General features: G+C 51.7%; 2 protein-coding genes across 2 annotated transcripts in view; both read left to right on the top strand.

Moving 5' to 3' along the window:
* Positions 1-10,262, top strand: part of LOC132334968 (zinc finger protein 883-like) — a 42,802-nt gene extending 32,540 nt beyond the window's left edge. Inside the window, 1 exon segment of the mRNA XM_059861088.1 lies at positions 9,716-10,262. Coding sequence (XP_059717071.1) covers positions 9,716-10,262 — 547 coding nt within the window.
* A 10,434-nt stretch (positions 10,263-20,696) lies between these two features.
* On the top strand, positions 20,697-23,109 carry LOC132334967 (olfactory receptor 14A16-like). The gene is made up of 2 exons (XM_059861087.1): positions 20,697-21,614; positions 23,053-23,109. Exons 1-2 carry the CDS (start codon positions 20,697-20,699, stop codon positions 23,107-23,109), a joined length of 975 nt encoding a protein of 324 aa, XP_059717070.1.
* Positions 23,110-25,936: the final 2,827 nt, after the last annotated feature.

Below are 25,936 nucleotides of genomic sequence, written 5' to 3'. Positions count from 1 at the left end.
AGGCTGAGCTATCCAGGCTCTCCTTACTTGTTTCTGCATGTGAGGAGAGAACGTGTTGGCAAGGCAGTTTCCATGGAAAAGACATTCTTTAGTATTGTGGTTATCTTTTTTTTTTTTTTTTTTTTTTTTTTTGCATATAGAACAACTTTTTTTTTTTTCTTTCCACCACGGAAAAGCGACACTGACTCCAAACATGTCTGATTTTACCACATCCAAAGCACTTAATGTTCTTTCCCTTCTGCTTTCTTTTCCAGTTTAGAAATCAGTGGTTTTACTGCATCCTGTACTGCAGAAGCTACATAGGATGCCTTTTCCCTTTCTGTAGTCCTAGCCATCAGTTCCAGCATTTCTGTAACATCAGCTCCCTTCTTTAATGTACCCAAAATCTGCTGAGTTTTATCATTAGCATTGTCAAAAGCCAGCATATTAAACAATTCACCTTTGTGTCTGGGTCCAAATCAGGATGATCATAAATAGCCTCATTAAATCTGTCCACAAATTTATCAAAGTCCTCATTCTCTCTTTGGCGAATTTGTGTAAAAGCCTTAGTGTGTAATCTATCAGGAAGTGCAAGAATAGCATTATAGGCTAATTGCTGACTCATCTGTAAAACTTCGTCAATGCTCCTAACCTGGGCAGTGGCAGTAGCCCAGGGCCCTTTGCCAAGTAAATGTTGTGCTGTTAAACCGTACAGAGGATCACCCTGTGCCCGAGGCTTTGCTGCTTCCTGGGCACACTTTTCCTCCCAGCTTTTATGGAACATCACCTGCTGGTGGGGTGGCAATACAAGCCTGATTAGGGTATACACATCAGCTGGAATAAATGTGCTAGAGGTAAAATCATACTGCAGCAGTGACTCTGCAAGCTGGGATTTTAAACCAAATTGTGAGATTGCATTTCCTACCCTCTCTAAAATCTTCCAATCGAAAGGTTCCCAAATTCTACCTGCAGCATTAGTTACTACAGGAAAAGCCTGTAAATAATTTGCGACAAAAGTCCCTTTTATAATCGCTTCTGTAATAACCCCCTGCCACTTGCGTTTCTGTGCTGCTTCTATTTCAGGGTCACATTCCAGTTCTAATTCCACATTCTTTACAGCATGAGAGGGAGGATTTCGTTTAACCAGCTGGGATGCTGGCTCAGAGACAACATGAGAGGGAGGTACCCGCTTTCCTGATTGTCTGTCCGAACCCACAACCATAGGTAGATCCATTTTTTCAAAAGAATAATCTCTTTTAGGGACAATTGAATCCTTTTGTTGAATTACCAATTTTTGCAAATTGTCCACAAGAGACCTTAAATCCTCTTCAATAGAAGTATTATTCATAACAACATCTCTTTCCTTATCCTTTACAGCATGTCTAGTCTCTAAGTTACTGTTATCAGCAATTTTTTCACTCTGAGTACAACTGTCCTTTGTTCTGCAGACTAACAAACCCGAAGAACTTTTTTCACTGCGATCACAAGTGTCCTTTGGTCTGCAGACCAGCACCTCTGAAGAGGCAGCAGCTTCCTCTTTCTCACTAGGAGCTGGAGGAGCAGTTGATGTAGTGCTCGAGGCTGAGCTGAGGGGTTGTGGGAATATCTAAGGTTGTAGAAAACAGTGGCTGAACTGAAGTTATCGGGAATGCCTGAGGCTTTTCTGGCTCAGAGGCAAGGGCAGCACAAGCTGCAGCAGCAGCTTTTCTCTCTGCCTTTAAACCTTTTAAAGCTTCTATGATGATTTTCCACAAAGTAGCATACTTAGACACCTCTTTTGCTTATTCCCCCCAGATGCAATGCAGTCCCACAACCTTCGCCCCACAGCTTCCTATGTCAAAATCTCAAAAGCACCCTGTGCTCCTGGTATGAGATTATGTTCCCAAGCCCCGTGTAATAGTCCCTTCAAATTGGAAGCATAATACTTATATTCTCTCTTAGAGAGGATATGTTGGAGGAGTTTCTGAACACCTTCCCTTTCATGTTGAGACCCCATCTCCTCCCCGGCCGCTCACCTTGATCAGGGCGAGACTCAGGACATCTACGATTGGAGCTCCAGTAACCTTTTCCTCTCACCAGGGCAGTGAGGATACTTTCGACCGGCTTCTCCTCTCCTCCAAGGCTGGCTCCGACCCTTTGCACAGCAGCCAAATTGCCAACCTCGAGTCCCTCTCAGGGTTGCCCCGCAATTCTCCACCAGAAATGTGGGGGGAACAGTGCGGGATGCAGAGGTTCAGGGATATCACATGACAACCAATATGATCCAGTGAAGCCAAAATTATTATCCCTCAAAAGACTGTATTTATAATAATTCTGTACTGTCCACGCGTCTCTAGCTAATACATGATTGGCCAGGCCTAGCTGTTCACGCGTCTAAGATAGGATGCTGATTGGATCATCTAACTTTTCACACGTCTAGCTGTGGTTTTCTGTCCCACCGATGAACTGTCTTTTTTCCTCACTTTCCCAAGCTCACTGATAAACTTGCTGAGTCCATTTGACTCTTCTTTTTGTATCTTTTTCAAGGATATACCGACCACATTTTCTGAATATGTCCATTATTGTTTGTGAAGGTGTCCATTGTCCATTATCCCAAGCAGGCTGGATTGTGCATCGGATGAATATGGCCATTGTTCTGCAAAAACTCCTCAATCTGCAACAAATCCTCAACAGGCTACAAGCTCTTCAGGAGAGACAGGAAAGGGAGAAGAGGTGGAGGGGTGGCCCTTTATATTAGGGAGGTATTTGATGCTATGGGTGTTAAAACTAATGATGATGAAAGTAAATGTCTATGGGTAAGACTTAAGGGGAAGGCCAACAAGGCTGACATCCTCCTGGGAGTCTGTTATCACCCACCCATCCAGGAAGAAGAGGTAGACAACTCATTCTATGAGCAGCTAGAGAATGTTTCAGGTTCATCAGCTCTTGTTCTTGTAGGTGCTTTCAACCTGCTGGAAATTTGCTGGGAACTTAATACAGCTGAAAAGAGGCAGTTCAGTAAAGTTTTAGAGTGTGTGGAGGACAACTTTTTGTCACAGCTGGTGAGTGAGTCCCCCAGGGGAGGGACTGCGTTGGACCTGTTTTTTGGGAATAGAGATGGGCTGGTGGGAGATGTGGTTGGAGTTGGAGGCCGCTTGGGGCAGAGTGATCACGAGATTATAGAATTCTCAATATTTGTTGAAGTCAGGAGGAACATCAATAAGACTTTTACATTGGACTTCCATAAGGGCAGATTTTGGTCGATTCAGGAGACTTATTCAGAGAGTTCCTTGGGAAGCAGCTCTTAAAAACAAAGGAGTTCAGGAAGGGTGGGCGTGCTTCAAAGCAGAGATCTTGAGAGCACAGGAACCGACTGTCCCTGTGTGCCAAAAGATGAGTCAATGAGTCAAACACCCAGCCTGGATGGGCTATGAGGTTTTGAAGAAACTTAAGAATAAAAAGAGGATATATAATTTTTGGAATGCGGGTCAGGTCTCCCAGGAAGTATTTAAGGGGGTCGCTAGGGCACATAATAAAAAAATTAGGGAGGCCAAAGCTCAGTTCAAACTTAATTTGGCAACTTCTGTAAAGGATAATAAAAAATATTTTTATAAATATATTAACAGCAAAAGGAAGGCTAAGACCAAATTTTCTTCTCTATTTAATTAGGGAGGGAACTTAACTGCAGATGAGGAGAAGGCAGAGGTGCTTAATGCCTTCTTTGCCTCAGTCTTTACTGGGAAGATGGCTTGTCCTCAGGACAGCTGTCCTCCTGGGCTGGTAGATGGTGACAGGGAGCAGAATGGGCCCCTGTGATCCAGGAGGAGGCAGTCAGGGAACTGCTGAGCTGCTTGGATGTTCATAAATCCATGGGACCAGATGGTGATCCACCCCAGGGTGATGAGGGAGCTGGCAGATGAGCTTGCCAAGCTGCTCTCCACCATTTACCAGCAGTCCTGGCTCACTGGTGAGGTTTCAGATGACTGGAAGCTGCCCAATGTGACACCCATGCACAACAAGAGTGGGAGGGAGGATCCTGGTGATTACAGGCCAGGGAGATGAGATGAAGTCTCACCAGGTGAGATGATGGAACAGTTTATGCTGAGTGTCATCACACAGCACTTACAGGATGGCCAGGGTTTCAGACCCAGCCAGGAGGGGTTTAGGAGGGGTAGGTCCTGTTTGACCAACCTGGTCTCCTTTTATGACCAGATGATGCTCCTGGTGGATGCAGGAAAGGCTGTGGATGTGTCTCTTTGGACTCCAGCAAGGCCTTTGGCACTGTCTCCCACAGCACACTCCTGGAAAAGCTGCAGCCCAGGGCTGGGACAGGAGCACTCTGTGCTGGGTTCAGAACCGGCTGGATGGCTGGCCCAGAGAGTGCTGGTGAGCGGGGCTGCATCCAGCTGGCAGCCAGGCACCAGGGGTGTCCCTCAGGGCTCTGTGCTGGGGCCAGCTCTATTCAATATTTTTATTGACAACATGGATGAGGGGATTGAGGCGTTCATTAGAAAATCTGCAGATGACACTAAGCTGGGAGTGTGTGTCCATCTGCTGGAAGGTAGGGGGGCTCTGCAGGGAGACCTGGAATGGTTGAAGGGATGGCCAGAGTCCAGTAAGATAAAGTTTAATCAGTCCAAGTGCCCAGTCCTGCATTTTGGCCACAACAACCTCCTGCAATGCTATGGCCTGGGGACAGTGTGGCCGGACAGTGCCCAGGCACAAAGGGACCTGGGGGTACTGATCAACAGCCAGCTGGACATGAGCCAGTAGTGTGCCCTGGTGGCCAAGAAGGCCAAGGGCTCCTGGCCTGGATCAGGAATGGTGTGGCCAGCAGGAGCAGGGAGGTCATTCTTCCCCTGTACTTGGCATTCTTCCCCTCTAATGGCACTGTCCCTTGAGTGCTGTGTCCAGTTCTGGGCCCCCCAGTTTAGGAAAGACATGGAGGGTCTGGAGCGTGTCCAGAGAAGGGCAACAAGGCTGGTGAGGGGCTTGGAATGAAAGTCCTGTGAGGAGTGGCTGAGGGAGCTGGGGTTGTTTAGCCTGGAGAAAAGTAGACTCAGAGGTGACATTAAAACTCTCCAACACTTCCTGAAAGGTGGTTGTAGTCAGGTGGGGATCGGTCTCTTTCTCCAGGCAACAACTGACAGAACCAGAGGACACAGTCTTAAGCAGTGCCAAGGAAAATATAGGTTGGATATCAGGAAAAAGTTTTCTGCAGAAGGGGTGATAAAGTATTGGATTGGTTTGCCCAGGGAGGTGGTATAGTCACCACCGGTGGATGTGTTTAAAAACAGATTATATGTGGCACTAAGTGTCATGGTTTAGTTAAGGTGGTGTTAGGGCTGGGTTGGATTCCATGCTCTTGAAGGTCTCTTCTAACCCAGTAATTCTGTGATTCTGTGACTCGATGAGTCCAATGTGTCCCTCCCAGCTCAGCCCCTTCGGCAATTCTCACCCTTTGGCTCAGCTTTTGTGTCCACTCGAGGCGCTGGCAGAGCTGTTGGAGACAGGGCAGGAGTGGGGCAGCCCCAGCATTCCCCTGTGTGTGACACCCCAGCGGAGACAGCCCCAGCAATCCCCTGTGTGTGACACCCCAGCGGTGACAGCCCCAGCGTTCCCCTGTGTGTGACACCCCAGCAGTGACAGCCCCAGCATTCCCCTGGGTGTGACACCCAGCGGTGACAGCCCCAGCGTTCCCCTGTATGTGACACCCCAGCGGTGACAGCCCCAGCGTTCCCCTGTGTGTGACACCCAGCGGTGACAGCCCCAGGGTTCCCCTGTGTGTGACACCCCAGTGGTGACAGCCCCAGGGTTCCCCTGTCTGTGACACCCCAGCGGTGACAGCCCCAGCGTTCCCCTGTATGTGACACCCCAGCGGTGACAGCCCCAGCGTTCCCCTGTGTGTGACACCCAGCGGTGACAGCCCCAGGGTTCCCCTGTGTGTGACACCCCAGTGGTGACAGCCCCAGGGTTCCCCTGTCTGTGACACCCCAGCGGTGACAGCCCCAGATTTCCCCTTGGTGTGACACCCAGCGGTGACAGCCCCAGCATTCCTCTGTGTGTGACACCCCAGCAGTGACAGCCCCAAGGTTCCCCTGTGTGTGACACCCCAGCAGTGACAGCCCCAGCATTCCCCTGTGTGTGACACCCCAGCAGTGACAGCCCCAACATTCCCCTGTGTGTGACACTCCAGCGGTGACAGCCCCAGCATTCCCCTGGGTGTGACACCCCAGAGGTGACAGCCCCAGCGTTCCCCTGGGTGTGACACCCCAGCAGTGACAGCCCCAAGGTTCCCCTGTGTGTGACACCACAGCGGTGACAGCCCCAGCGTTCCCCTGTCTGTGACACCCCAGCGGTGACAGCCCCAGCGTTCCCCTGGGTGTGACACCCCAGCGGTGACAGCCCCAGCATTCCCCTGGGTGTGACACCCCAGCGGTGACAGCCCCAGCGTTCCCCTGGGTGTGACACCCCAGCGGTGACAGCCCCAGCGTTCCCTCCCTGCAGTGGCTCCAAGGGAAGCGTCCAGAGCCGTGTCCAGCCCATGGAACTGAGCCGCCACTGCCCACCCCAGCCTGGGCTGATGTGGATTCCTCTGCACACAGCTCGGGGAAGGTGCCCCTGGCCACCTGCACAGTGCCACAGACAAGTGTCAGACACAGTGACAGAGCTCTGCCCAGACATGACAGGGAGAGTTCATTAAAAAAACCAAAAAGCCAAAAAAAACCCCAACAAAAAACCTAACAAAACCATACCAACAAAAAAAACCCCACCACCACCCAAAAAAAAAAACCAACCCAACAACCCACCAACCACAAAAAAATCAAAAAACAAATCAAACAAACAAACGTAAACAAAAAAAAACCCCAAACCAAACAGAAGAAAAACTAGAAGAAGAAAAGGAGAACTCCCCCCAGCAGAGCTGGTCCAGCTAGTCAGTTGTCACACCTGCACTCAAACAAGGCCTGGGTCTGCAAAAAATGAGGATTCCTTGGGCACATTTGCAGGAGAAGCAGGCTTAGGACAGGCTCTCAGCAGAACTGTTCTCAGCTGAGCCATAAAGGCCCCTTTGGCAGCTGCAGGGCCATTGGAAATGCAGAGCCTCAGCCCACAGGGCAGAAAAGGGCTCTGAGTTCCCCTCCCCTGACACCAAACCCTGTTCCCAGGCTGCTTCACACTCAGGATTCTTCTGGAGGGCTGCGCAAAGCTGAGACTGGGTTCTGGCTTCTGTGTGTTGCATGTCCTAAAGCTGCCTGGGAGAAGGAATTTCGGGTCAGCTCCGCTGGCACAATCCCTCCTGGCGCAGGGCACAGCGCCGGGAAGGGCTTTGCGTGCCGAGGCTTTGCTGCAGCCAAGGAAAGCTCCTGGCTCAGGGTCACCTTTGCTGCTCAGCCAGAGCCCCGAGTGCCCCAGCAGCAGCAGCAGCAGAGAATGGCAGCATTGCCACGGGCTGGCACACGAGGGGGAGACTTCTCCCTGGAGAGAGGCTCCTATTCCAGTTGTTGCATTCAGGCAGCTGCAGATCCCTCAGCTTTGGCTGCACAGCAGGTGGAAATGCAAGTCCAGCAGCTCTGTCCATGGCCAGCCCCAGCAGGTGACAGCAAGGATAGGGCACTAGCAGTGGGACATTTGCAGGGAGCGCCTTCAGCAAGTGCTGGGGGCCGGAACTGTGTGCGGAAAACGCCCTGGGGGTCTTTGCAGCCAGGCAAAAGGAACAAAGTTTCAGTTGTGGCCTCGCCAGGGAACACCAAAATCAAAATTGATTGTTTTCCATTGCCGGCTGTTCTAGGAGGCCCAGAGGAGACCCCGGGGGGCCCAGGAATTGAGAGCGGGGACTGTGCAGGAGCCGGGAGCAGCGAGAGAGGCCGGGCTGAAGGTGCAGGGCGGGCACGGGCTGGGAGGGGGCCCAGCCCGGGGGTCCCGCGGAGCCTCCCTGCTCCAGAGCCGCAGCTGCGAGAGCGGGGCAGCTGCCGGGATCGGTGTGCCAGGGACGGGCCGCAGGTGGGGGTCCCCGGGGCTCCCTGGGCAGGGGGCGGCGGGGGCTGCCGGAGCTCCGTGCCCGGGGCTGGGCGCGGCTGCCGAGACAGCGGAGGATGCAGGGTCCCCCCGTGCTGGGGCTGCCTCTGCCCGGCCCAGGGGCTGCACTGTCAGCCCAGAGCCACGTGGGGATCGCCCGGCACCGGCAGGGCTGGCAGGGAAACCGGCAATGGGGGGAGCAGAAAGGGGCAAATACGGGAGCTGGGGGTGCTCCAGAAGCCTGGACGTGTTGGCAGCATGGACAGGGGGGACCCATGGATAGCCCAGGACTCTGAAACAGGGACCCCAGACAGTGCTGACCCCTGGGACACCTGTGATACTAAAGGGGTGAGCCCAGAGGAGGGGAACCTGTGGGATTGCCAGGAGCCCCAGCAGCCCAGACAGGGGAACACCAATACAAACCTGACCTACAGCAACCCAGACAGGGGGGCTCCAGGAGCCCAAAGTGGAGAGACCAGAGAGGGAAAACTCAGGGTTGAGGTTTTTTGCTGAATCTTGGACATTTGTGTATTTTGGGGAACTGAATCTTGGCATTTTGGAGGTTTAAATGGGCACCAGATTCCCAGTGAGTTCTAGAGTGTGGAGGTCCAGGTGCCCAACACTGGAACTGCAATACCTCAGGACAAAGGTGACCAGGGTCAAAGAGAGACACCCCTCTGAGTACAATGGTCTCAGCCATCAGCATTTCCAGGCTCATGTTAATGCAGCAGGTTTCCCTGGTATCATCCAGTTCAATGATGTTTTTTCCTTATATGTACTCCCCCTAGAATGTTCTCCCCTCTCTTGTCCCCTATTGGTCCCAGTTTACTGCAATGCTCCGCCCCTGTTACCTCATTGGTTCCCCAGTTGCCTGCCCCTCCTCTGTGCCTCTTGTGCTCAGTTCCCATTGGCCCTTGACCCTCAGATCCGCCCCTTCCCCCCTTATCAAACCCTGTGTCCTCAGCCCCATTTTGTCTCTGTCCCTGGACCCTCGCCATAAACTGTGTTTGGAGCTCTGCACAAAGATCTATCTGTGGCCTTGTCCATCAGCAGGTTAAGCAAGCGTGCTCTGGGCTCTGGGAGTGCAGGTTGCTCACAGAGGCTCGTTGTGGATGCACCGCAACACTAGAGATGGACTTGGGCAGGAGGAACCCCCTAACCCAATGTGCTCATCCACTGTATTTTTCCAGAAACCAGGATTTCCCAATCCCTAACATTGACTGGATGGAGGGGGAGGCTGTGAGGAAGAGGAAGATGACCCCGGACACTGAGGCAGGTGAGGAGGAAGTCAGTGCCCCTGTCCCCCTCTCTCCTGCTCCAGCTCCCAGCCCAGCATGGCCTCCGGCTGCAGGACAACCCTGGTGCCATTGCTGTCCTGCTGGGGATGCACTGGGGGGATCTCCTTCCCCTTCCCTGTGGCAAATCCCATCCTCTCCTTGCCTTTCCTCCCCCAGTGAATGAGCTGAGGATGGAGACCAGGGAGGACAAATCCCCACAGCCTCGTGGCAGAGGCCGTTTTGAGCAGTGTCGCAGTGCAGAATTCAAACGGAGAGGAAAAGCCTGGAAGATCTCACAGGAGAAGGGACTGCAAAGCCAGCCCAGGGTTGTCTGAGGAGGAAAGACCCACCCTGAGCCAGGAAGGTGGACAGAGCTGCAGCCAGAGCTCGGAGCTGGTGGTCCATGAGCAGCTTCATGATGGGGAGAAGCGTTACAAGTGTTTGGAGTGTGGGAAGAGCTTCAGGCAGAGCTCCCACCTGATCCAGCACCAGATGATCCACACTGGGGAATGGGCCTACGAGTGTGGGGAATGTGGGAAGGGCTTCAGGTACAGCTCAGAACTCGTCAGGCACCAACGCATCCACACTGGGGAGAGGCCCTACGAGTGTCCTGAGTGTCAGAAAAGGTTTCAGAGCAGCTCTAACCTCCTATTGCATGAGCGCATTCACACGGATGAGAGGCCCTTCTGCTGCCCTGAGTGCGGGAAGGGCTTCAAGCAAAACTCCCACCTCATCACCCACCGGTGCATCCACACTGGGGAGAGGCCCTACGAGCATCCCCAATGTGGGAAGAGGTTTCAGACCAGCTCCAATCTCCTCCTGCATGAGCGGATCCACACGGATGAGAGGCCCTTCCTCTGCCCTGACTGTGGGAAGGGCTTGAACCTCAATTTCACACTCGCCACCCACCGGTGCATCCACACTGAGGAGAAGCCCTACGAGTGTCCCCAGTGTGAGAAGAGCTTCACCCAGAGCTCTCACCTGACCAAACACCAATGGAGGCACGAGTAAGGGAAGCCCTGCAAACACCCCCACTGCAGTGCTCTTCATGCACTGCTCCAGCTTCATCCCCATTGGAGGTCCCACGTTGGGAAGAGCCCTGGTGATCCATGTTCCCCATGATCCGTGCTAGGAAGACACCTGTCCCTTTTCCTGCCCCTGCCAGTGACATGATGTGGGATTGAAGAACATGAGGGTCTGGCCATGGCCATGTCATTTCATTCCCTCCCTTCATGTCATTGCCAGGGGCAGGAAAGGGACCCTCTCACTCCCTGAGGAGAAGGGTGTCCTTTCCAGGCAGGGGGAAATACATGGCCAGGAAGAGCCAGCCTTTGATGTTATAGTTTTCCCTGTAAATAGTTTTTCTTATTCCTTCTGTTACCAATATTGTTTCTGTTCCTGTTTATTCTTCATCTTGTTGCTGTTGCCAATAAATTGTTCTTATTCCAGCCTGGGATCTTTGCCTTTTGTGCTTTCCATGCGAGGCAGGAGGGCAGCGAGGGCAGCACGGTTTTAGCAGGACCAGAAAATTGGGGAATCCCATTCCTGAACCCAGGCCTGTGGAAACCGAGAATCCCAGCTGGTCCCAGCCCTGGTGGCCATGGCAACAGCCCTGGGAGCAGGTCTCTGGCTGGGGCTGTGGGAACCTCTTCACTCTGGTGCCCAGGGACAGGACTGGAGGGAACAGTTGCAGCTGAGTCAGGGCAGGCTTAGGTTGGATCTCAGGAAAAGGTTTTTCCCCAGAGGCTGCTGGGGCCCTGCCCAGGCTCCCCAGGGAAGGGTCCCAGCTCCAGGGCTCTCTGAGCTCCAGCAGCGTTTGGACAGTGCTGCCAGGCCCCGGCTGGCATTGTTGGGGTGTCCTGTGCAGGGCCAGCAGTTGGACTCGAGGATCCTGATGGGTCCCTCCCAGCTCAGCCAATTCTGTGGGATCCCATGACCCTGGGGATGGGACTGCAAATGGTTGCCATGGCAATGGGCTCTGGCTGCAGGCCTGAGCTGGTGTCCATGGCAACCACCCCTGGCATGGGTCTCCATGGAGCTGCTGAGGGACTGAGCATAGCAGCAGGGTCCTGGTGGTGTTTGCCTGATAAGGATCAGATTTGTCACAGGCTCTCAAAGGGGTTCCATGGGGACTTCCCAAAAGTCTCCAGGCTGTTCAAGAGCTGGAATGTCACAGGCAGAGTCAGGGGCTCCATGGAGACCTCCTAGGGGTTTCTGGGGATGGTAAAGAGCCGTGTGGTCAGAGGCAGTCACAGCCATTCCATGGTGACATCCCAGGGGACCTTGGGCTGCAAAGGCACTGATCTGTCACAGGCACTCACAGGGGCCTCACGGTGACATCCCAGGAGCCCCCAGGCTGCCAAAGAGCTGGGATGTCCCTGACACTCAGAGGAGTTCCTGTCGTGGGCACAGTGGGAGCTTCAGGCAAAGTTTATTAGAGAAGCCCCTGTTGGGTCACGAGGTGCAGAAAGGATCCCCAATAGCCCCCACAGATCCCCTAAATGTCACCCCTCAATCAGAGATGACACAGACTCCGATCAGAAGGCTAAGGGCTAAAAGCCACCCATTTTTTCAATTCTCTTCTTTTATATCTTGGTTTCCTACAGGTGGACCTCACTGGTCATTTACTCAACACATTTCACATGATTGGCCAATTAAGACAACACCCTACAGTAAACAACTTTATTGAAAAAAAACAACTTATTACAAACATTGTGAGGGCACCAGTTATTGATGTTTGTTTTACGTTGGGCCCTTTCGGGGCTCCCGGGATGGGAGAAGCCCTCCTGTAGCAGTTCTGTGCCAGGTAAAAAGAGATTCACAGGACTTTTTTGGTCTTCGGGTTCTTGTTTTTTGCTATCTTATCTCAAGTTTTGCAAGCTGTGCACACCAGGTTCAGCACACTGGAAAAGCACCGCAAAATGGCTCTAAAATGTACAGTTTCAAGGTCTTTTAAAGTTGTCTCATCTAATTAATTCTTAAAACGAACATTATTTCTACTTATTGACCAATAACTCATCCTTTGACTTTCCACATTACCTCTGCACTGTGCTTTCCTTGACCAATCCCCCTGTGCCACCAACACTGCAGAAAATGGAGTAGATGAAGAAGAAAGGGACTACACCCAAATTCCTCCATCTTGCTTCCTATCTACATCATACTAATAATCCCAAAACATCAATTTCTCACCCAAGTGACATACTATACTACTCTCTATTATCTATTTCACACTTTGGTAAATTCTAATCTATCTCAAAATCTTGGAAGTTCTTTCCATGGGCAAAGGTGAAAGGCAGTGTTTCTCTGGGGGTCAGGACCCCTCAGAGCAGACAGAGAAATATTCCCTGTGCCCTGGATTCCCACACATTTAACCCAAAATCCTTTAACCCTTAACATGTGAAGTTACCCAAAAATGTTCCAGGTATGTAGGATGAGAAGGAGAAGAAATAGAGAAGAGAACAAGAGAAGATCTATAGGAAGACACACACATACAAACCAACTGCTGAGGTTTCAGCATCACCACTAACAGAGGAACCCCAGAAGAAGGCAGGATCCCAACCCTGGGCTGGCCTCATGCTCCAGCTTTTAACCTCCTGGGCCTTCATGGGCCCGCCCCTGGGGTGGGACTGCCAGTTGCTTGTCCAATCAGAGTTAGGGTAGGCAGCAGCTGCAAGTGTGTGTGATTGATTGACAGCTCAGCCAATCAGGGCTGGTTAGCACCACCCCTGCTGTGTGATTGACAGCTCTACCAGTCCAGGGCTGGGGCCGGACCTCTGTCCCACCACAAACCAAGGCCTGACCCAGCCCCGGCCCCACACAGGCATTCCGAGCATCCCAAGGTGTCTCGGGACATCGATCTCATCCAGCTTCTGACAGTGACCACGGTGACACTGTGGAACCTCATGGAACCAAAGGGCCATTGTGACACTGTGGTGCCTCATGGAATCAAGGCGACCATTGTGAAACTCAGGGGTTCCAAGGAACCAAGGGTCCATGGTGACCTTGTGGAATCCAGAGTGTCACGGAGGAGCCATTGTGACACAGCGAGGGTGCATGGAGCCGAGGGGCCATGGTGACACATCAGGGCTTTGTGGAACCACAAAGCCATTGTGACACTGCAAGGCCTCTTGGAAGCACGGGGCCATTGTGACACTGCAGAAGCAAGAGGAGCATTGTGACCCTCCAGGGCCTCATGGAACCATGGAGACCATTGTGACACTGTGGGGGTCCCACAAAACCAAGGGAACATGGAACAGGTCAGGCTGGATCTCCTGGGGACAACCTGAAAGGTCCAGCTGACCTTGGCATGTTGAGGGCTGCTTCCTGTCTGCCCTTGCAGAAACCCAGGGCACCAGGAATATTTGTCTGCTCTGGGGTGCCCTGACCCCCAGGGGAGCACTGGCTTTGACCCTCATTCATGGAGAAAGTTTCCTAGACTTCAAGACAGACTAGTATCCACTAAAGTGTGAAATAGATTATAGAGAGTAGTGTAGGTGTATCACTTGGTGAGAAATTTACATTTTGGGATTTTTAGTATGTTGTGGAAGGAAGCAAGATGGAGGGCACAGGGTGTTGTCCTGGGTTTTTTCTGCATGCTTTTTCTTCCTTCTCCTTCATGGGTTTGGGTGGCATTTTGTAATTGGGCAGAAAAGTCTGCATTGCAGGTTCTTTGGGATGAGTTATTGGGTTAAAAGGGAAAATAATCTCCCTGTCAGTTCTTAATTGGATAGTTTAGTCTAGAAAGACCTTGCAACAAGAGATTGTTAGCCATTTTGTGCCTTCTAATGTAAAGCTGCTGAACTCACAGTAAGGACTGTTTTACTGATAACTAATAAACACTTGAGTCTGAACATGAACTACTGTCTCAAGTGCCTTCAGTCCAGACCCAGAAAAACTGACAACCGGTACCCTGGCAACTGGGACCCCTAGATGCCCAGAAGCACTGGGGCTCTGGGCTTTCCTTCCTATGAGAGAGAACTGTCCTTCTCCAGGGGCCCATGGCCGGAACTGACATTCCTGCTGCAAAACTCTGTACATCCAAGGATTGCTCCCGAGTGAAAGCCACCAGGACAGACAAGTCTTGCTGCCCTTGGCCTCTTGGGGGCTGCCTCTCAACTGTTTTCCCAACACTGGGGCTTGGCGCTTTCCTTCCAATGGAAAACAACCGTTTTCTTATCCATACAGAAATGGCCGAAAATGGGATTCCTCTTCCCAAATTCCCTATATCCAAGGGCTGCTTTCAGAAAAAAGCGACCAGGACAGAGAGGTCTGGCTGGCCTAGCCCTCTGATGACTGCCTTTCATCTGCCCCTCAAATACCAGTGTTCCATACTTGCCTTCCTACAGAAAAAAAACATCCTTCACCTCTGGGTGTCCATGTCTGAAACTGGGATTCCACCTCTAAAATTCTGTAGATCCAAGGGTTGCTCCAGGCAAAATCCGCCAGTGCTGTCAAAATTGGCTGGCCTTGGCCTCTGGTGACTGCCCCTGCAACACTGGGGCTGGGTTCTTTCCTTCCCATAGACATCCCAGAGACACTGTGGAGACCTCATGGAACCAAGGGGATCATTGTGGCACCACTGGAGCCCATGGAACCAAAGGGATCATTGTGGCACCACTGGAGCCCATGGAACCAAGGGGATCATTGTGGCACCACTGGAGCCCATGGAACCAGGGGGATCATTGTGGCACCACTGGAGCCCATGGAACCAAGGGGATCATTGTGGCACCACTGGAGCCCATGGAACCACGGGGATCATTGCGGCACCACTGGAGCCCATGGAACCAAGGGGCCAGGGTGACACAGCAGGGCTTCATGGAACCCAGAGACCATTCTGGCTCTGTGGGGCCTGATGGAACCATGGAGAGCATTGTGACCCTTCAGGGCCTCATGTCATCAAGGGGGCATTATGGCACCTCAGGGCCTCATGGAAGCAAAGGACCATTGGGACACTGTGGGGCCCCATGGAACCCAGGGAACATGGAACAGCTCTGGCTGGCTTGGCCTCCCAGGGGCCACGTGACAGGTCTGGCTGATCTTGGAATGTCAAGGGCTGCCTCTCATCAGCTCCTGGAGCACTGGGACTCCGTGCTTTCTTTGCTGTGGAAAAGAGCCATCTGTCTTTTCAGATGCCTATTGCCAAAATTGGTACTCTCCCTAAAAAATTACCTGTATGCAAGGGTATCTCTCAGAACAAAACCTGCCAGCTCTGGATGCCCTTGGCCTCTGGTGGTCACCTCTCATCTGCCCCTGAAACACTGGGGCTGTCTTCCTTCATTCTTATGGAAAAGAACCAGATTTCAAGGGACCACAGACAAAATTAGAATTTGGCCATCCAAATCCCGTATATTGGATTGCTCCTAGACAAAAGTAGCCAGGACAGGCAAATCAGGCTGGCCCTGTACTCTGTTGATTTTCTTAGACTCTGAGCTGAATGTTTTCAATGGAAAACACCTTGGAGAGGGCTCAGAGATCTCCTAAGGAGGGATTTTGAGGCCTCAGGCACATGACCACTACATATGGACAAAGGAGCTTTGTGCTCTGTGCTGTTGTGGTGATTTTGCATCACAGAAGTGATGTCCTAAGAGAAGCTGCTAGCAGTTTCCTCTATGTCTGACAAAATAAAATCAGTAATTAGCTTTGGGAATTGACAATCTTTTAAACCACTAAGGAAACTGTAAATGACTCTGTGAAGACACATGTTAAAGATGAGAAAGCCTGCAAGGGTCTCTTTCCCTTCTGGCTGTCAAAGAGGTAACATGGCTGACCCAACCTTCAGACAGCACGGGCCTTGTGGCTCCTTCGGTGGGGCCAGGCCCCTTCCCAGGAACCCCGCCAGGCCCCATCGGCCACTGGGCAGGGGGAGGAGAAGCCATCAGCCCCCGGCCGTGCTGCTGCTGTGTTCTGGCCTGGCTGCTGAGATCCTGGCCCTGCCCCAGCGTGGCCCATCCTGACACAGCCCCAGCGCAGCCCCTGCAGAAACCTCCATGGTAAAACAGCTCCGGCCACAAGGACCCAGCCCGGCCGGGGTCACAGAAACCTCTGCAGGCCCTGGGTGAGATATGAACTCTTTCAGTGCTTCCATCTTCCCTCGAGTGAGAGAAAAGGACAAAGTGCAGGGATTGTATTTGTGTTCCCCCCATGCGAAGGAAGGAATGATGAATCTGACTCCATGTTTTTAGAAGGCTAACTTATTATTTTATGGTACTATAATACATTAAAGATTACTAAACGAAAGAATATAAAAAGGATACTTACAGAAGGCTAAAAAGATACTAATGAAAACTCATGACTGTTTCCAGAGTCCCGACAGAGCTTGGCCCCAATGTGTCATTGAGTCCAAACAACTCACAGCAGAAACCAATGAAACAACCACCTGTTGGTAAACAATCTCCAAACACATTGCAAAGGAGCAAAACACAGGAGAAGAAAATGAGATAATTATTGTTTTCTTTTTTCTCTGAGGCTTCTCAGCCTCCCAGGAGAAAAATCCTGGGCAAAGGAATTTTTCCAGAAAATGTAAATGCTACATGCAGGCACATAGAGGAGTAACATGAAGACACCGAGGTCAGTGAGGGGAAGTTGAGTCCCAGATGGGAGGGATGAGGAGATGCCTTGATATTGGGGCTGAAATCCTCCTGTAAAGCTGTGGAGAAGCATGTAATTGATACATCAGACTCTCTTTTTCTCTATAAAGCCTTGAAAAGTATGCGGGAGATGACTTGTTCAGCAAAGGCCTCCATGCTAAAGGAAGCAAATGTTGAAGCAACTGTGATCCCATGAGAAGTTTGAACAGAGAAAATAAAAGGGTGATGAGACCTTGTGCCCTCATGGAGAGAAGAAGATCTCTCTTCCCAGAGATAAATGATTTCAGAATTAGATGAAGAGAACCTTTGCTCTTAAACCGCTCATCTTTAAAGTAATACCCCATAAGTTAGCATGGCCCAAAACCACAGCTGTGGGAAAGGCTGTGAAAAAATGGGAAGGACTTCAAGATTGCAGGTTTTTGGGGTAGCTGCTATTCGTGGAAATTGAGAGAAACGAGAGAACTGTTTACTTATGGAGAAGTCTCCATAGTATGAAAGAGAGACTCCTCTCCCAAAGTGAACTGAACAAAGGCTATTCTACAGGTGATAAACTGACTGAAAATTCTAGGTTTTTTCTCTTTATATTGCCAGTAAGAAAGAAAAGGTTGTGGGGAGAGAAGTGTTCTGAAAGTTTTGTTCATTATTAGTAAATAATATTAAGAGTAATATTTATTACTAATTATTATATAGTAATAACTATTACTCCTATTATTTATTACTAATTATGAACTTTCCTTTATACCCTTTTAAAGTTTTGAGTCTACGTTGCCTTTCTCCTAATCCTGTCTCACCGAAGGAAATGAGTAAGGATATTCTAGTGAGTGCACTGGTAATTAGCCAACACTGAACCCACCACAATAACTGATGTGTTGGCCAAGAAATCTCAAACTGGCGAAGCAAAACCACTACAGTTCCTGATGAACTGCACAAGAACAGACAGAAATCACGGCACAGCCATGGTTTGTCAGGACTTGTTTGATCCTAATGAGCCCTGTGGTGCATTTGGAGCTGAGCCCTGGAGCCTCAGGGCCTGAGAGGAGATTGCACAAACCTTTCCAGGAGTCAAAGTCAGAGGAAACTTCTGAAGTGTCGCAAGGCATGAATGGGTCCCATTGAGTTCCATCTCCAACACAGGCTCCTCATGGACTCCTTGGAGGCCAGAATGGCACAAAAACCTCTCGGAGACTCAATGTAGAAAGGAAAATCCAAAGTACCTTAAAAACCTTGAGTATCTCAAAGCATTAATGAGCCCCACTGAGTGTCAGTACAAGGGACTGACACTCAATGTCAGATCTCAAAAGACTCGTTAAATCAGATAATTGGGTCCATGATTGCACAAACCTCTCACAGAGTCTGTATCAAAATGGAAACACCAACTACCTTAAAATTACTGAAGTACCTTGAAGCATTAATGAGCCCCATGGAGTGTTGTTACTGACAAAGCCTCTCCAGGGACTAATTACAGCAGATAATTGGAGGCCATGATTGCACAAACCTCTCAGAGACTCCAAGGCAAAAGCCAAACCCAAAGTCCTTTGAAAACCCTGCAGTTCCTGGGAGCATGAAGGAGCTCCCAGGGCCATTCCTGAGCAAGGCTCCCCAGGGACTCCTTCCAGCAGATCCTTGAGGCCACGGGGATGTGGGCTAGGGGGGGATGCTGAGGGCAGGACAAGGGGCTGACAGTGCCCAGCCTGGCTGGGGCTGTGCCAGGAGGCCCCAGTGCCTCAGGACAAGGTGTCTCCTCCCAGCCCTTGGTGGCACAGACCCTGCTGTGCCCCAGGGCACCAAGACTTGGCTTCTCTTTGTCCCCACCTGTCATCAGTGCCTCCAGTTCTCTGCTCTGCCTGGGGCCTGGGGACACTTTCTCAGTTGTGTCCCTCAGTGGGACCCATTAAAACTGAAAGAAACTTTGGAGTTGGATTCTGACTTGGAGTTGAGAGGTTTCTTCATCTCCCTCTCAGGGACTGATGTTCGGGGCCTGAGCACAAAGCCCCAGAGGGTCATTAAAGTCCTTGTGCTGTGTCTGTGCTGCTGAGCTGGGCTGGGCTCCTGGCCCAGAGGCAGCTTCTGGTAACCAAGAAGAGCCTCAAAAGCACATTTCTCTTGATGAGCAGCTCTTCTGCCAGCCCAGAAGGGCTGGAGCACTGCCTGCAGCAACCCCGGGCACAGCACAGAGGCACAGAGAGCTTCAATCAGTCAGGGCTGGGAAGGTGCTGAGAAGTGCCTGGGGCACAATCCCTGCCAGCCCTTGGCACAGGAACCTCTGGCTGCAGGACAATGCAGCTGCAGCTCCTGCAGTGATCTCCTAAAGCTGGAACATCCCAATGCCTGCAGACTCTGTGAGTACAACTGTGGGTTTTCTTGTGCTGGGGAGGTGAAATGCTCATGAAGCTCTAACATGCTGAGGGGTTCTGGTCAGTTGTACAATCTTTCCAAGACAAGGATTTTGATAAAAATGAGGAAATATCCTGAGACTTTGTATTTAGTTTTCTACTACTGGATATCAGCAGGGATTGGGGGAAAAATATTTAAGTTTAATTTGAAATTATTATGAATGCTGACAGGTGCCTGAGATATCTGAGCTGTTACTTTTAGTGATCCATAGGTTCACAGGAGATCCCTAATGTGCTTGCAGCCACTCTGCCCTTGGACAGCAGCAGCATCACCTTTGCTGGACCCATCGTGCTCAGTCTGAGCTGTCCTTTCTCCAAGCTGCAAACAGAACCTGCCCCCAGCCAGTGCCCTGCAAACAGACAGGGTTCTGTAGGGCCAAGGAGAGTGCACAGAGATTTGGGGTCTGTGAGTGCTGGCACAGAGAGATCAGGCACAGGGAAACACCTGCAGGAGGTAAATCTCCAGGAAGCAGAGAGAAGATCAGGCAATGGGAGAAAACAAAACCCAGAAATGCTGTGGAAGGGAGAGTTTAAAGATATCCACAGGATCTCCTGCAGTGCAGCCCCTCCTTCTGAACAAGCCCCCACCCTCCTGTGCCCCAGCCAAGCCTCTGCCCTCAGGGCCGGGGCTCCAAGGTGTGCAGCCCCTCCTGTGCAGGCAGAGCTGCAGCAGAGCCATGGGGCAGCTCTGCAGCCCCAGGCCCAGTTCCCTCTGCAGAGCACAGGGCTGGGAGCAGCTGCTCGGCCCTGGGGGCTCTGGCAGGGGGCACAGCTGGCTCAGGGTGACGCTGTCCCCAGTGCCTGGCTCTGGGCAGTGCTGTCAGTGCAGCCAGGGAAGGAGCTGCATCTCCCTCAATCCAATGCCATCATAAGGACACTTGGAAGTCTCCCTGAGATTTCAGTCCAAGCTGGGAGCTTCAATCCAGGATGCAAACCTGTCCTAGAGCATCTCTGAGTTCTAAGATGAATGGGGAAAGGCAGAAGTGTTGTGACACTGAAATTGCTGCTGGTTTGGTGAAATGAGCAATGTGAGTCCTTAACTAGAAATGTGGAGCTGGGCTGTGGTAGATTCATTTGCTCTCAGCAGTACCTGGGTGTTTGTAAGAGAATCTTGGTAGAGTGAATGTCCTCCATTTGGAAAAGTGAAAGCCCAGAGAAACTCCAAACTGAATCAAGTGACAGACCATCTGCCCCCAGTCTTCACTCACCATCTTGCATCAGGGAACTCACTCTGTTTTACCAGAGGGAAGCAGAAATGCTCAGGGTTTCTGAAACCCAAGAACAGCATGAGCGTCATGGGGCAATATTATAAAGAACACGTCAGAAATCTTAAACACGGAAGCGTGTTCATGTGTGTTACAGAGCAGGGTGTATGGGAATTGGCTTTGATTTTGGTTTCAGGTAACTCCCCCAATTCCTCACTGTCCTTTTCTCCATCAACAGGTCCCAATAACCAGCCCCAGCAGATGTCCAACAGCAGCTCCATCAGCCACTTCCTCCTGCTGGCACTGGCAGACACGCGGCAGCTGCAGCTCCTGCACTTCTGCCTCTTGCTGGCCATCTCCCTGGCTGCCCTCCTGGGCAACGGCCTCATCATCAGCGCCGTAGCCTGCGGCCACCACCTGCACACGCCCATGTTCTTCTTCCTGCTCAACCTGGCCCTCAGCGACCTGGGCTCCATCTGCACCACTGTCCCCAAAGCCATGCACAATTCCCTCTGGGACACCAGGACCATCTCCTATGCAGGATGTGCTGCTCAGCTCTTTTTTTTTGTGTTCTTCATCTCAGCAGAGTTTTCACTCCTGACCATCATGTGCTACGACCGCTATGTGTCCATCTGCAAACCCCTGCACTACGGGACCCTCCTGGGCAGCAGAGCTTGTGCCCACATGGCAGCAGCTGCCTGGGCAAGTGCCTTTCTCAATGCTCTCATGCACACAGCCAATACATTTTCCCTGCCCCTGTGCCACGGCAATGTGCTGGGCCAGTTCTTCTGTGAAATCCCACACATCCTCAAACTCTCCTGCTCCAAATCCCACCTCAGGGAACTTGGGCTCATTGCTGTTAGTGGCTGTTTCAGTTTTGGCTGTTTTGTGTTCATTGTTTTCTCCTATGTGCAGATTTTCAGGGCTGTGCTGAGGATCCCCTCTGAGAAGGGATGGCACAAAGCCTTTTCCACCTGCCTCCCTCACCTGGCCGTGGTCTCTCTGTTCATCAGCACTGGCATATTTGCTCACCTGAAGCCTCCCTCTATCTCTTCCCCATCCCTGGATCTGGCCCTGTCAGTTCTGTACTCGGTGGTGCCTCCAGCCCTGAACCCCCTCATCTACAGCCTGAGGAACCAGGAGCTCAAGGCTGCAGTGTGGAGACTGATGACTGGACACTTTCAGGGACATTAAACTACTGGCCAGTGTCTGCAAGTCACTTGTAATAAAAGTAATCTTTGATACTTCTTGTTGGTTCCATTTTGGAGGTTTGTTTTCTTTGTTTTACTTTTTTAATCTTGTCCACAAAGAAATGTCATTGTTTGTGCCATTTCTCCTTTTGTTTCTCTCCACCTTCCCTGTGGCCACAGACTGTGTCAATAAGGGGCTGCACTCTTGGTGGCTATAAAGGAACTAAAGGATCTCCCAGCAAACTTTTCTGCAGAGATGCCCTTTTTTTGCATTCTCTGGTGCTGCAGCAGCAATGTCTATGTGCAGAGGTGAGGGCAGGTCAGTGCTGGCACAGCAGCTTTTGTCTTGCTGGCCACACCATTCCTGATCCAAGCCAGGAGCCATTGGCCTTCTTGGCCACCTGGGCACACTGCTGGCTCATGTGTGGCCTGCTGTCCATCAGCCCCTGCAGGTCCCTTTCTGCCTGGCTGCTGTCCAGCCACTCTGTCCCAAGCCTGTAGCACTGGGGCCAAATTGCAGGGCCTGGCCTTTGGACTTGTTAAACCTCACCTTTTTGGATTAATCCCCTGGATCCAGCCTGTCCAGGTCCCTGTGCAGAGGCCTCCTACCCTCCAGCAGATCCACACTCACACCCAGCTTTGTGTCATCTGCAAAGATGTCCTTGGTTCCATGGGGCCCCTCAGTGTCACAATGGCCTCTTGGTCACACCAGGCCCTGCACTGCCACACTGGTCTCCTTGGTTCCATGAAACCATGCAGAGCAACAATGGTCTCCTTGGTTCCATGGGCTTCACAGTGGCACAATGTTCTCATTGGTGCTGCAGTTTCACAGTGGCCCCTTGGTTCCATGGGGCCCCAGGGTGTCACAATTTCCCCATGGTCACATGAGGTCCCACACTGTCACAATGGTCTCTTTGGTTCCACAAGTCCCCTCAGTGTCACAATGGTCTCCTTGTTTCCACGAGGCCACACAGTGTCACAACGTTCTTCCAGATTCCTTGAGGCCCCATCGTGTCACAGTGGCCGCTTGGTTACACAGGATCCTGCAGTGTCACCATGTCCCCTTGGTTCCCTGAGACCCCCCAGTGTCAAAAGGGCCCCTTGGTTCCACTGGGCCCTGGAGTCTCCCAATGGTCTCCTTGGGTTTGCAGTGTCAAAACAGTGAAACCCCTTGGTTACACAAGGCCCTGCAGTGTCACAGTGGCCTCTGTAGTTGCACAAGGACCCAGAGTGTCACGGTGCACTCCCTGGTTCCATTTGGCCCCACAGCACCACAATGGACCCCTGGTTCTATGGAGCTGCACAGTGTCACCATGGTCCTTTTAGTTCCATGAGGCCCCACAGTGTCACAATGGTCCCTGAGTTCCCCTGAGTGTCCCAGTCATCACAGAATGACAGAATCAAATAGGCTGGAAAAGATGTTTGAGATCATCAAGTCCAACCAATGCCCCAATACTGCCTTGTCACCCAGACCTTGCCACTAAGTGCCACTGGAGAGGGACAGTGACTCTGCCACCTCCCTCCTGGCCAGCCCATTCCAATGCCCACTCACCCTTTCTGTGAAGAACTTCCTCCTGTTGTCCAGCCCAAACCTCCCCTGGTGCAGCTTAAGGCTGTGTCTTCTTTTCCTGCCCTCCAGCACATCCACACTCACATCCAGCTTGGTGCCATCTGCAAATTTGTGAATGGTGGACTGGATCCCCTCAGCCAGATCATCAGTGAAGATGTTAAACAGGACTGGGCCCAACACAGATCCCTGGGGGACAGCACCAGTGCCTGGGCACCAGCTGGGTGCAGCACCATCCCCACCACTCTCTGGGCCCAGCCTCAGCCTGTTCTTAATTCTCCTAGCGAGGAAGAAACCCGCCCAAGCCATGGGCTGCAGCTTTTCCAGGGAATGCTGTCAGAGACAGAGTCAAAGGCTTTGCTGAAGTCCAGGCACACAACATCCACAGCCTGTCCCACATCCACAGGTTGGTCACCTGGTCATAAAGGGAAACCAAGTTGGTCAGGCAGGATCTGCCACCCCTAAATCCACGCTGGCTGGCTCTGATCCCTCGGCCATCCTGTGGGTGCCCTGTGATGGCACTCAAGGCGATGTGTTTCATTTCCTTGCTGCACACCGAGGTCAGGCTGACAGGCCTGGAGTTCCCCAGATCCTCCTGCCAGTGTGACCCCATCCTCTCCTTGGGGATGGGGTCACACTGGCATCTTCAGTGCTCTGGGACCTCCCCACAGAGCCAAGACTGATGGTAAATGATGGAGAGCAGCTTGGGAAGCTCATCCACCAGCTCCCTCATCCCCCTGGGATGGATCCCATCCAATCCCATACACCTGTGAGCATCTGAGTGGCTCAGCAGGTCAGCAACTGCTTCCTCCTGGATTCCAGGGGGCTGTTCTGCTCCCTGTGCCCATCTACCAGCTCAGGAGAACACTTGTCCTTAGGACAGCCTGTCCTAATATTGAAAATTGAGACAAACGAGGCTTGGTAGCTTAGAATTAAGGAAAAGACTTTAGTTACTATATTCCCCACTGAATCCAATCAAGAGTAGAAGCTCTCCTCCTCCCTGCTTTTCCTATATTTTTTTCTTCCAGAAGCTGCCAGGTTAAGCTCTAGTTTAGCTTTCACCTCTCAACTTTTCTTTCTGAATAACTTAACAACATCCTTAAACACTTCCTGAGTTTCTGGTCCTTTTCCTCCCTGAGTTCCCACAAAAGCTCCATAGGCAGCCAGGACATTTTCCTCACCAGCTCATCTCTTGCCACACTGGAACAGGCTGCTCCTTCCCCCTTAACATTACTTTCTTGAAGTGTGTCCATTCTTCCTGGACCCCTTTGTTTTTAAGGGTTGTTTCCCTTAAAAAATCAGTACCTGATTCAGTACTCCCCACATCAGCATCCTAAATAGACCAAAGTCTGCCCTTCCTAATTCCAGAAGTTTGGTTGCTGCCCCTCCTTCTTTCACAGAACATTGAAAACTTGATTAGTTTATGGTCACTGTGCCCCAGGCAGCCTCTGAGCCCCACATCTGCCACCAGCCCTTCTCTGTTTGTGAACAGCAGGAGACAGAGCTTTCCTTGGCAGTGGGAGTGTTACCAAAAATTCAGTAAAGCAGAAAACTCCTCAATCCCAGTGTAGCATGAAGAAGCAGCATTCTTTATTCAGCAGGATGCACAGGGGACAGCTCCTGCCAAAGCTGTGCATGCTGAGTACAGGAAAGTTTCTGTTTATTTTCTCTATTTTGAACACATATTCATTGGTTGTCCTGAACTAAACACATATGTGATAATCATTTCCCCAAAATCATTGACAAATTCCCCCTCCCCTTTACCCATGCGTTCTTCTGTTTTGGGGGTCTCTCTGGTGGTCCCTGGTGGTCGTGGAGCCCAATGTCCCAGTGGGCCTGGCTGAGCTGGCAGGACACTGAGGCTGGTGAACTTCCAGTTCCCCTTCTCACACAATGGGCATTGTGTGCTTTCCATAGGCCTGGGGTTTTGGAGAACAAGCTCCAGGTGTGAGCTCACCTGGTGTAGACAATTTATCATCTGGTAACATGAGGTCACAGAGTGGGATATGCCATCACAGAGTGGGTTATGTGAGGTCAGTGGCAGTGACAACATCACAGACTGCCTATGCAACATCACAGAGCCACCTGTGACACCACATGGCAGAGGTCTGACATCACAGAGCAGACTATGACATCACAGAGAAGGCTCTGACATCAGAGACCAGCTGTGTGACACCAGAGAATGGGCTGTGACCTCACAGAGCCGGCTGTGACATCCCAGCAGGGCTGTGTGAGGTCACTGGGTTGGTCACTATGCCCCAGCTCCCCCTCACAGTTTCTCCCAACAAGTCCAATGCTGTTCATGCCCAGCAGGGTCTCTGTCCCCCGGGTATCCCCCCGGCCCACCTGGAGCCACAGCCTCCACCAAAGGATGTTCCACAGGATCCACCCCAGGGACTGACACGGGGACAAGGGGCCAGGGCTGTGTGACCAGGGCATCAAGGATGTGGATTATCCAGGTCACTGTGGCCTGGCTTTTGTTCCCCAGGGCAGGAAAGATGTCTGGCAGCTGGAGCAGGGTCTGGGAAGGGCCTCCAAGGTGGGGCTGGAGCCCTTGGGCTGTGAGCAGAGGCGGAGGGAGCTGGGCTTGTCCAGCCCAGAGCAGGGAAGGCTGAGGGGCTCCTCATCCCAGCCTGGCAGTGCCAGCCAGGAGGTGATGGAGAACCCAGAGCCAGGCTCTTCACTGGGGGCCTGGTGGGAGACAAAAGGCAATGGGTGGGAGGGGAAATAGGGGAGATCAGCCA

The sequence above is a fragment of the Haemorhous mexicanus genome, chromosome 16 (genome assembly GCF_027477595.1).
Source record: "Haemorhous mexicanus isolate bHaeMex1 chromosome 16, bHaeMex1.pri, whole genome shotgun sequence".
Taxonomy (NCBI): Eukaryota; Metazoa; Chordata; class Aves; order Passeriformes; family Fringillidae; genus Haemorhous; species Haemorhous mexicanus.
The sequence above is the reverse complement of the archived record's forward strand: the minus strand, read 5'-3'. Positions and strand labels throughout refer to the sequence as shown.